We start from the raw sequence: 12272 nt of genomic DNA on the forward strand, positions 1-12272 counted from the left end.
AATTAAAAATTCTAAATTTCGTTGTAAAACTTTGTCTATCGTTTTGAACAACGTTCAATCAAAATGTTTCGTTTAGGTAATTTTTTTCGTGGTACGGCTCCAGGCGATATTTTAAATGGTTTACCGAAAATAAAGGGCCGTGAAGTTTTCCTTTTAAACTCATAAAACTCATTAGCATTGCGGCGTCAATTACTAATAGCTGAGGAAGTAGCTAAGTGCTTTCTTTCAAGGAAATAGGCGGGAACAAATTGAAAACGAACCAAGAATGGAAAAGAAATTAGAGATGCTTCTTCTTTATATTCGATGTACATTCATTTGAAATAAGAGGAAAGTTGTTGATGTGAAAAATGTTCTAAAAATCTCTACTTCAAGATTTGCTTCGGTTATCATTATTTGAGATGAATCGACTTCGTAATTATAACTGTTGACTAATATTGATTGAACTAAGAGTAAATATGTCGTTAAATCACGGTGAACTGGATTGGTACTTAAGAGACGTTCATTTTCTCTTAATAGGAAACATCATCCAATCTACGCCTAAGACCTACTTTTCGGAGCAACTTTTTCAGCGACACAACTTTCCATTGAATTACGTGGAACTTTGCTTATTATGATGTCAAATTATATTAATCATTTCTATAATATAATTTAAAGTCAGAAAGGCTTTTATAATCGATAAATTTAAGTTAAATTTTTTCAAATTGTGTTAATCTCAAATAGAATATAAAGAAATGGAACGGTTACAATTTGTAATTTAAACAATTGTTTTTAAATATCTTTTTCAATGTAATGAAGCTAAAATAGTTTAAGCCCTCTCTTTTCATGTTATTTAAATACAAAAAGTAGTTATAATCTCTAATTGTACTATTTGCTCCTTTAGATAGGGTAGGATATTGTCACAGGCATAATAAACATAACTTTTTATGTATATATACTAGCTGACCCGGCAAACGTTTTTTTGCCATGTACCTATATTATTTCGAGGATTTTTTTTAATTCAATAAAAATAACTATCTACAATAATAAAAAATAGGGGTTGATCGTAGAGAAGCGAAAATTAGGGGTTGTATGTATTTTTGTATGCTGTATCATAAATAAATAAAAACAAAAAAAATTGTCCAAAAAATAAAAAAATAATATTTTGGAGTGGACTTAGGGGTATTAAAAATAAATAGTAGCCGATTCTCAGACCTACTGAATATGCATATAAAATTTGATAAAAATTGGTCAAGCCGTGGTTCATAGAGAACATCTCGATAGATGTTACGTTTGATATAACTTTAAAAGAAAAATAACTGTTCACCGTGCGCATACAGCAAGCACGAGGATGGACTGATGCTTAGACATTCCCCTGACAGTTTCATGGACCTAAGGACTATGACACAATTGTCTGATTTAATAATAATCTATTCATCAACATATGGCCTTGTCCAACTGAACAACTTGAATTGCTAATTACATTTTGTGGCCGTCAACTATGTCGAAATTGAGAGGGTATGACATTAATAATGCGCCCTTACGCACTTCAAAGTGACCTTAACTAAATTTGTGACATAATAGCTCTAGAAATCACGTTCATTGTTAATTAAGTACTTTACCATACATCTGAAGTCTTGACTTTAGTATGTATCTCCTCTTTAAAGGTTTTATCATTAGGACAACAAATATTATCACTTCGCACAAATAAAATCCAGTTTCGTCTTTATTTATAGGTAAAAAGAGTCGAAGAAGAATCTCTATCTAAATCGAGAAATGGGGTCGAGTTTTGATAATGGTCTCTTGATGGTTTTTGTTTTTATTATTTCTAATAATTTCCTTCAGCCTTCTTTAACGAAAAGATAGAAAAAATATTAGTGCAGGCTTTTTAGTGCTCTAACTGGATAGTGAACTAACTATATCAAATCCATTTACAGGTTACAGTTCTCTCGGAAAGTAGTCTTTAAATGCCTTACAAAACTTGTTTTAATTCTTTTTATAACGTAAATGGAAATAAATGTAAACGGGAGTTATAAAGTAACGTAATTCATTTATAAAGATTAGAACGTTTAAAAAAAATAATATTGCTTTAATCAAATCACATTAATAAAACAACTTTATAAATGTCATTAAGTCTGAATAATATTTTAAATGCCCATCAAACTTTTCAAACAACCTCAAAGGACAAAGGGTTTAGGAATAATTCGTTCATTTGCCTGAATTTCATCAGAACTACGTCTAACGTAAAAGTAAATAAAACTCTAGGGTGTATTACACACAAGTTTTGAAGATATGAAATTACAAATAATTTCAAGTTAGCAGTGTTGGTCCAATGGCTTTTGAGCACGTGAGTCTCGACCGTGAAGCTGTGCTTTTAACACGCGCTCGTACGCTTAAGGAAAGCAATGAGGAAACCGTCATGTCTTAGACCAAAATATCGACTGTGAAGGCTGATTACTTCAAGCCAAATTGGCTTGAAGCACCAAGAAAAGTATATGTGATTAAATTGCTTCAAATCTCTCTGAATTCTAAAGAAATTACTGTTAAATAGTAAAGAACAATATTCATATAAAATGCATATTTTCTTAAAAACCTTTTGTAATAATAGTCGGGTTCAACTTTATATTAAAGTGAAATAACCATTGATATTTCTATGTGTGTAAGCTTACGTGCCATTAATCAGTCTTTCGTTCAACAAACTTTTAATTAAATGTTGGTTCAGTTGGAGCAAAAATAATGATCATTTATTAAGTTATAATGTTGATTAAAAATGAGATTTACTTTAGGTTTACTACAATTTAGTTAGTTTAATTTAGCAAAGTTTATTATTTTAGATAAAAGGTTATACCACAAAACAAACTAATTAATAGACAGAAAATGGTTGTGACAAAATTAACACTAGTTCCCACACTAGGGACAGGTACAGGTTCCGTGGTACAGGTGCACAATTTTTTAAAGAAAAAAGATAGTCTTAGTGTAACATCTAATCAACAAAAGTAGTATAAGACCTTAAGTATGCGTGAATGTATGAGTAAGTGAATCGGTGTATGTGCGTATGCTATGTATTCGAGAGTGTGGCTGAGAGTTGTTATAATAGTTTGAAAATTACCAAGAATGCGCAACAATTACGGTAAACATAGTAACCAAAAATTACGATAATAATCCAAATGTTAAACTATAATCTATAGTTTATTATTGACTATGCATAATAATAAAATAAAGTATAAATATTGAAAAGAGGTATAAAAATAGTATACAACAGCGTTGTACAGTAACGAGGGCAAAACAAATAATAAACAAAACAAAATAGACAAAATATGTATCGAATATTTGTCTTTTAACATTTATTTTAGTTTTAAAATGCATCAATAAAACTATAGAATTACGTACTCAGTGAATTCTGCGATTTTGCTAACCACAGTCGTAAAAGAAAACGCATGACGCACAAATTTTGTTTTGACCAACTTAACATAGTATTGCACGAGGCTAAAATATTCTATGATAATAATAATAATCATTGCCAGCGCTTCATGTCTGTCAAATATGTGCGTAGTGAGGTCTTAATTTTACAATCCGTTTTTATAGGAACCTGGCTTCGTGTATTTTAAACTGTGTGTTGAAACTGTGACAATGGCGGTTTGCCTTATTTTTGTGTTCTGCATTCTATCAAGCGCTTGTGCTTCAATATATGACGACGACTTCGATTCATACACAAAAGCCTACGACTATTTATCATCAGGTAAGCATATATTTTAATACACACTTATGAACGTCATTAATAATTTTGAATATTTAATGATTCTGCATTTATCGCACTTTTTGCTAAAATGAACATATCAAACTAATTTAGCAATTATAATATAATAGTTATAAGTGTTATTCATTGGTGGTCCAGAATAATAAAGTTGGGATCGTTTTTGTAGCATATTTGTAATAATATGTAAAGCGTGTTTTTTCTATATGTTTATACGGAAACTTTTATATTAAATTCCCCGTGAGTCAAACATGTCTGGTATAGGCATAAACGTAATACGTGGCTTAGCAAGAGAGAATCAGTACTCAAAGGCGTCTTCCGTAAAACGATCGAGAATTACTTATCTAATAGGTCATTCAATGTTAACCGACTTGAAGCATTTTGTTTGTATATAATATTTATACGCTATATCTTATATAATTTTGTGTACTATTTCATATTCTAATAATAAATATACTCTATATGAGTGGCTGGTCCTACTTCACTTACTAAATCATTATATTCGTACTCAGATAAGTATTACAGAAGAGGGTAAGTAATATTCTCTCGAGTAAAAGCACCCGAAGAGATTATTACATTTGGAGTGGGGTCTCATCAGAATTAGATACATTTGTATTCCTATCTCGTAGATCATAATAAATAAGTCTAGAATAGCTTGGTTTCAGATAAAAAGCCAATAATGTTAGTTCAATGAACTCTTTCATCGTTTTATCGTATGTCGTTTCAGACATCGTTTAATATTGGATTTTTCTCAAAGCTATAACCAGAAATGTGACGCTGTGATAGTACTGAATACATATTCAATAAACTGCGAATTGAGTAGTAAATTTGGTTACTGTAATATAAATACTATACAGTAATAAATTTGCATATAACAAAAAGAAAGTAGGAGTGTTGTTAAATCTTTCTAATTTTCTTCTACTTGTAAATATGTACAAAATTTGGTTCGATTTTGTTAAAGGTTTTTAATTTTAACTGTGATCTGTATACTGTAAGATGCCCTGAAGCGAAACATGTCTGTATTTTTGTGAAAAGTGTATAATCCGTATTAATTGTCATCACTACGTTTTTGAATTCGTCTGAGAGTTCTTAATTAGATTACCGGCAAAACAAACATTTGGTAGGCTAATTATTTAAAAGTTAAGAATGAAAAAGAAGAATCAATGTATCTGATGCATGCCCTATTACAAGACTTATTTTGTGCTCTAAAAGTTTCGGAAAAACAGCATCAAAATTAACAAAATCCAGCATCCAACTTAGCAATGAAGAAAACAAGTATTAGTGCAATGAACTACAGTAACAATGTCGTTTGTCTAGACTTTAGACCTTGTTAAAAAGCTCGGCTATTTGCCTAAAATGTGTTTTAAATACTGTTACGGCCTCTACATACAAATTGGACGAAATTCAACTTGCTTTAGATATATTTGATTGAAATTAAATTAAATTGATTGAAATGTGACATTTATATTTAAAAGTTTTCAAACGTGTTTTATAGTGTTTTTTATTTATGTTATGTAGATGTTGCTTCATTTATAAACGTGTCAACTTAAAAGGAGCACTGAGAATAAGATTTTCGCTATCTACGCTTTTAAAGTATATAGCAAGCACAAGTAAATAGGTCTTTAAAGTTACAAGTAATAAGGTTTCTCACTCGAATTGATCTCGCATAAGAAAATGTAATATTAACTATTGATTATAAACATATTTGTTTTTTATAAGGCCATGAAAATGAGGCTGACTTATAAATAACGCAACGAAGCCTATCATACAAAATTATAAAAACTAATTTTTTCTCACATTATATTTACTATTAATAGTCTAATAAATTCTTGAATATTATGAAATGTATAACTCCGACTTAAGTTCTATCTGAGGCAACCAGCGTTCGGACTACCCGTTCGCCCCTATTTGTGTCTACATATTAATAGATTCATCCCAAATATTGTTATATTATTTTACGTAGTTGAGGGCAACAGCTTGTTACATTATACTGATCAAAAACTTTGTAACAACAAATGCAGCAACAAAATAAGCGCAGTCTTGCCAAAGTTATGAAACGACTCTTGTTCCGAGCGTGTAATTGCAATATTTGCTGTAGCACATCTCATCTACATACCTTATAGTTTAGATGCTGTACAAAAGTTTAACAAGATTGGCGCATGCTGTAGCCAAATTTGAAATTTCGTTATTTGGTGGATGTCATGACTTTTTATTAGCGTTTCAGTGTGTTGACAATTCAAGCTTTGTCTTATTAGTCTAGTTTCGGGATAACTTTTGTGCTTGATTTGACGTGTAAGAGTTATAATATGCGATTCTTAAACCTGTATTTTTGAATTCAAACACAGGTTGTGTAAGGAATCTCTCATTATTAAGATTGAAGGTCCAGTCACATAGTAACTGGAACTTTATATACTAACTCTTTATCACAGTGAAAGTTTGCGTGAACCAATAAATGCTTTTAATAGAATCATGGAGGATTTTCGTAAAATGTATTAAAATGCCAAGACCTAGCCAACATATAAATAGATCTCATGAATTTACGAATTGCCGACGATATAAGTGCATGTGCAAGAGTGCTCCAACACTGTTACCTCGGTAACGAATGCACTCATCGCCTACGTGAATACAATTTCCATCCGAGGCTATCTTGGGTACCATTTGGCTTAATGCATCTGCAACATGCACCGCTATTTAGGATATTTGTAGGAATCGCAGTTAATTGAAAACAATTCGTTGACTTTTCGACAGCAATAGCTAACTGTAATATAATTGAAGTGTTTTAATTTTAAATTAAATGTATAAATTATTATAGCTAAGAACGAGTGTTTTTGATGCTGAAATAATCTAAACTAATGTAAAATTTTTGAGAAACTGCTAATAGAATCAAAAATCAAAATCATTCATTGATATCGGTAAAACAATGTACACTTATGAACGTCGAAAAAGAAATATATATAAAATATTTCAAATTTTACATTTTCTGCCAGTTTTCAAATCACGAGCGTAGATCGGAATAGAAGAACTGGCAATAAACTCTCCGCCACTCTTTTTTAAATAGTCACAGTACACATTGAAACCGTAAGTTTTTCTCAACATCAGTATATTTTATTCGTAAAATTTGTTGAATTAAGTAATATTTGCTTTCTTGAAGTTGCATAGTTAAGTATTCATATATTCTCTTTATTCTTAAAAAAACAATACCTTTGAAGTTGACACAAAAAGCTGCGTTGCGTTCGACATAAGTAAACGTTTTTGTGAAATAGCTTTTTCATGTTTTCATCTTGTTATCCCAAAACAATCGCGAGCTGATGTTAAGAAAACCAGGAGATAATTAAATTCTGTTTCATTATTTACTGTTTATGCTATTTTAAGTTACGCTCTGTAGCTTATTACTCTAACATAATCAGGCTTTAATAAACACTGGAGGATCAAAAAAAAATATTGGTTGTTTGTAAAGTAGGTTTACGATCGAGATGTTTACGTGATAACGTCTTATTGGTGATATAAGTTTTTGGGAAGTAAGGAATTAATGAAGATAACAATTTTTTCAAATTTTAAATTACATCTATCGTTTTATTCACACTTTTGATGATAAATTTCGGGTGTAAAATGACAAGTTTACTTATTCGACTATGATATACATTTTTCTTCATACATTCACGGAATGACTGGCAGCGCTCGAGATGAGACGGGAGATCGGTCCGTCTCTTTCTCGTTATACCTGCGATCGCGCTCGTGAGGTTTTGGTGTGACACAAGTTTCTGAACATGTCACCCGACTAAAACGATTTTAAAGACGTTATCACGTCAAAATGCTCGTAGGATCTAATAGATGTTATTCATAAATACGTTTTAATTTTTCTTATAATTAGTGATAACGATAGCTTGGATATTAAAACATCCATGGTTGTCATCAAATGGTAATAGAATAATATCCTATACATTCATACATGTTTACATTAACTACAATTAACACTGTCAATGTTATACAAATAAAACTTGTTTTCCTATGAATCCTTCGGTTGGGTGGATTGAAAAATGAAAAATTTGTGGTGGTAAGTTAGTGCGTGCGCCTATTTCACCATGCCTCCTACTGATAGAAGACAAATCTTTGTTTTTAATTTATTTTATTATTATTAATATCTTAAGATGTCATGTGGAACATGGTGTAATGGCTGCAGCTCCTTACAAACATTGTGTAAAACAATAAACTTGGCGCTTAAAAACAGTGGCGCAGACTTTATTGCCTGTTCTTCTCTTCCGTTCTACGCCCTTGATTTAAGCACTGGCAGTAAACGTAAAATAAGAAGCATTTCATATATATTTCTTTTTTTGTTGACGTTCATAAGTGTACATTGTGTTACCTATATGTAAATGATTTTGATTGATTGAAAACCAGATGGTAAAAATGCAGTTAAGACACAAATTAAATCCTGTTGCATTTTTTAGTTTTAGTAATAGTTCTTCCGCATATATATTTTTTTGAAGTGTAAACTTCTTTAGCGGCGTTGTACACTTTTTTTGGAATGGGTAAAAAATGTTAAACTCGCGTCAGGATACCTGATCGAAAATTCGTAAAGACGGATGGAGAGTAGACAGCTGGCACGGCGTATTTAATGTAATATAAATTGTCATGTTTGTGTACAAGCGCAATAAATAAATATTGTACCACATAAATGATAGTAGGTACTTTTATACTGATAATTAAAGCAATTCGTACAATATTATTCCCTAACCATTCCAAAATATCAAAAATGCACAACGTTAATATTCAAGTTTTCACTTCTGCCGGCTCTCCCGGAGTGCAACCCGTCGTTTTTTTTTTAAATTAAAATTTGTGGTAACAACAATTAATTTGCAAAATGTAATGTTACTAATGCCCTTTTGTTAAAAATGTACGCTATTTTGTAATGCTAAAGATGTTGCTGCACTTATAATAGTGCAATTACTACTTTTTGGAGTATACAAGAGTTCTGCACCATTGTTATATCGTTCTTATATAAATGAAAACCCAATTGCCTGAGAACAATTCGATTGAACTGAACTCTTGAAACAAAGTCGTGACTGCAACGCGATAAGATAGCCATTTACCATTTCGATATATGGACCTTATATCCGAGTCCCGGATTAATTAACTACGCTATCTCCTATCCATGTATTGTTCCATGTGGAGATAGTGACAATGTCTGATAATGATTATACAGATTTAGAAAAGGTATGTAATGTGATGTTAAAAGAAATGTATTTCTAATAGAAGAGTTAGGTAGAACATGCTACATTTAGGAACCTTAGAACACTTTGCATTAGTTAGTCCATATATAAATGAGGCAATACTATATATTATTACGATCGAAACCACGGTACAACTTGTATGTCGCAATAATGACAAACATATATGAAGCAATATCTACACATTGTTTACCTAGAACGAAACTCAATTACGAATTAAATTAAGCTAATTATTTTTGTTTATATAATTATAGTTATCTTGTAAAAGGTAAAGCGGATAATTAGATATAAATATATACGCGTTGTATAATAAGGAAATCTCAGAGGGTGTAGTTGAATTTATTATACGGGTTTCAGAAAGCTCGCACCCTGATATGATTTCGGTGTGCGTTTTGCTTACAAATTGCTGTTTGTCGCGTGAATCACCTCATATAAGTCAACCGTGTGGTAATATTCTCCACCCATTGTTTTATGACGTGATAGGCTCGTTCCGATCGTAAATTAAAGTGACGCTACGAATGAGCTACGAGTTTCGTAGCTCTCGAAAAAGTTTTGATTGTTACTTTCTTTTATGGTAAAGCTTTACGTACGCCCTCTGGAATACTTATTCCATACAAATATGTATCTGATAATAATATGAAATACATATTTATAATGTACATATAAATAAATGTGTGTCTATAACTTCCTAAACCATTGAGAAGATTGTAATGAAACATCGCATTTTTATTTTTGTTCCACCTAAGCTTCTTAAATATTTATAATAATTTAATAAACATAGTATACAACTTAATAACTTATGACCTTGTTGCATTGCAATGCCATGCCGTACAGTAGTTGTAACATACTAACATACAACATCTTCTAAATCATTATTATGCAAGACATTTTGTCAACAAAATTCATTTTTCTTTTTACAGAAAGCCGCACGTGTACTTCATCGGAATTTAGATGCAAAACAGGTCGTTGTATACCAATGTCATGGCGTTGCGACAATGAAAAGGACTGTTCAGATGGCTCAGACGAAGAACCCGGAACTTGCAGTAAGTATTTGATTTATATGAAATATATTCAAAAAGTAATTTCTATAACTTCGTTACCAAAAATACCGTATTCACAATGTGTGCGGAAGAGGGATGATAAACTTTCACAATTTATTCCTCGTCCCGTTATTGTACGTATTTTCATACTGTTTGAATACTCCTATATTTTCCCTACATTCATAAATATTTACTAGCAACGTTTGCTTTCACGAACAACGATTTGTTTTATTAAAGTATAAATTGAAAGTAAGCGATGTTGTTATAATGTCAATAACGAACTTTTAAAATTACTCTTTTATGACGAACACAATACGTTCTGTTAATAAAATTACTATTTAATTAACAACGATTAATTGAATTAGTTTAAGCTTGCACTAAGTAACTATCGAGTTACCAAAGTGGATAAAGGTTTTTGTATTGGGATGAATGGAACAATGAAAAAGCTGGGTTGGCATGTGACAAAAGCAGATTGTAGGGTCGCGCCTCGCCCCTTTTTCAATCAAAGCTGCCACCGAAAATTACATATCAGAAGTGTCATCCCTAGAATAATGAACTTTTAGGAAATTAACTTTCATTCCATTAATAGCCCAAAAATGTAACAACGATTTATGGCTAAAGTTTTAAGATGCCTGTATTCTGTTCTTTGCGGCTCTGCAGATTAAAATCTTAATCACGATTTGAAGTTTTCTGAATTAATCTTTCGCCCTTTCCTAATTTCTTTGGGTATGAATTGAAACTTAAAATTTAACTACTCGGCTAACAATTCACGGAAATGTTTAATTAAAAATACCTGCGTTTATTACAGTAAAGGCATTCTATATCGCAGGGTATTTCATTTATTTAATAAAGCAGGTTCTGTACTGTGTATATTAGTAGATACTAATTAGAGTCATGTTCTGTGATGCCAAACATGATTCTGTGCTTCACCTATCTATGGCACGGAGCAACTGCTAATTAGGAAAATCTTCATGTAATATTCAAGTAGGTACTCCTACTGCGTAAAGTCTTGTTTATTATGTATTGAATTTTCAAACGTTTTGGCCGTAGTACCTTTCTATTATATATCTATATATAACATAAATATATCAACAGGGCGTAGGTTAGACATCTAGGTCCTTGATCCGTCATTATAGGCAAGTAGAAATAGATTATTGTTTTTTCGACTTATACTACTTAAATATCTTTATGTTTGTAAATGGTCAAAGACGAAATTTATTACTTTTTAGTAATATAAGGCATAAATAAGTACATTTAATTTCATTATTAAAAATCTGTAAAAACAGGTAAAGTTTAAGAATTCTTTTTGTTTTTTATTAACTCTTTAAAGGTCGTCTGAACGCATTGACCCATTAAATTGGAATTCCCTCGTGAATATTGATTGTGCTTTTCTTAAAAAAATATAAGATTCTTAAGAACTTATACGAAAATTTTATTGGAAGATTATTTATACAATTTTCACTTTCCATACATTCAAATCGATGTCGTGAAAGATCCCAGAGGTTTTTTGCTTTTAATATTTAAACTTATTTATTTATAACAATTTTATATTTATTTGCAATGGAAGTATCAGACATTTTATAAAAAAAATGTAATGAAATATAATGTTTTTCGTTTGTTCTAATGTTTTAGTTTAGTTCGTTTTAATGTTTTAGTTTTTCAGTCTTTCAGATGTGTTTACAGAATTTATAATAAGGTTTTATAGGTTATTATAAGCTTGTCCTTATTTCGCCTAGCATTTCACACGGTTGGAAAATATTACTATATTACCGTTATTTTTCCATTACTAGACTTAAATCTTTCCTATTTATAATATTAGGATTAAAGTATAAATATAGATTAAACAAGCGAAGAATTACTTCATTCCATCTTACCCGAGCTTTATAAGCCCCTGTAAACCGAATTACTTGCACTGTAACAATAAGCCCAGACCATAAGGTTTTATTTCAACAGAGACCGCAACTTTGTACACTTACTACCGCTGTAAGTCGACCCTACGTAATGGAAAAGCCTTTTATATGGGACTACTATGTTTTGTAGGCTTTTACGGACATAAATATTTGCCGCACACGATACTGGCTGATGTGTGGCTCTACAATAAAACAACTGACCCATAAAAGGGTATTTGAAGGGCTTGTTACCTTCAAAATTAACTAAAATAATATGAAATAAATTATATTATATAAAACTGTATTTGTGGTGAATTAATATGCCCTTTGTATACCACTTTAATAGATAACTCGACGAAGGTTTTAGAGACACTTTACCACGTTA

The 12272-nt window shown here is 31.1% G+C and overlaps 1 protein-coding gene across 10 annotated transcripts in view; it reads left to right on the plus strand.

Moving 5' to 3' along the window:
- Positions 1-12272, plus strand: part of LOC125051582 (very low-density lipoprotein receptor-like) — a 158694-nt gene that overhangs the window by 116825 nt on the left and 29597 nt on the right. For 9 of the 10 annotated variants that reach the window (XR_007117307.1, XM_047652004.1, XM_047652025.1 and 6 more), the window contains exons 2-3: positions 3562-3715; positions 9879-10001. Coding sequence is in view for 9 of the 10 variants with exons in the window: in XM_047652004.1 (XP_047507960.1) it covers positions 3562-3715; positions 9879-10001 (277 nt within the window). In the remaining variant the exon portion in view is untranslated. The remainder of the gene's footprint in view (positions 1-3561; positions 3716-9878; positions 10002-12272) is intronic. The other variant, XM_047652013.1, reaches the window with a different exon arrangement.

The sequence above is a fragment of the Pieris napi genome, chromosome 1 (assembly GCF_905475465.1).
Source record: "Pieris napi chromosome 1, ilPieNapi1.2, whole genome shotgun sequence".
Classification (NCBI taxonomy): Eukaryota; Metazoa; Arthropoda; class Insecta; order Lepidoptera; family Pieridae; genus Pieris; species Pieris napi.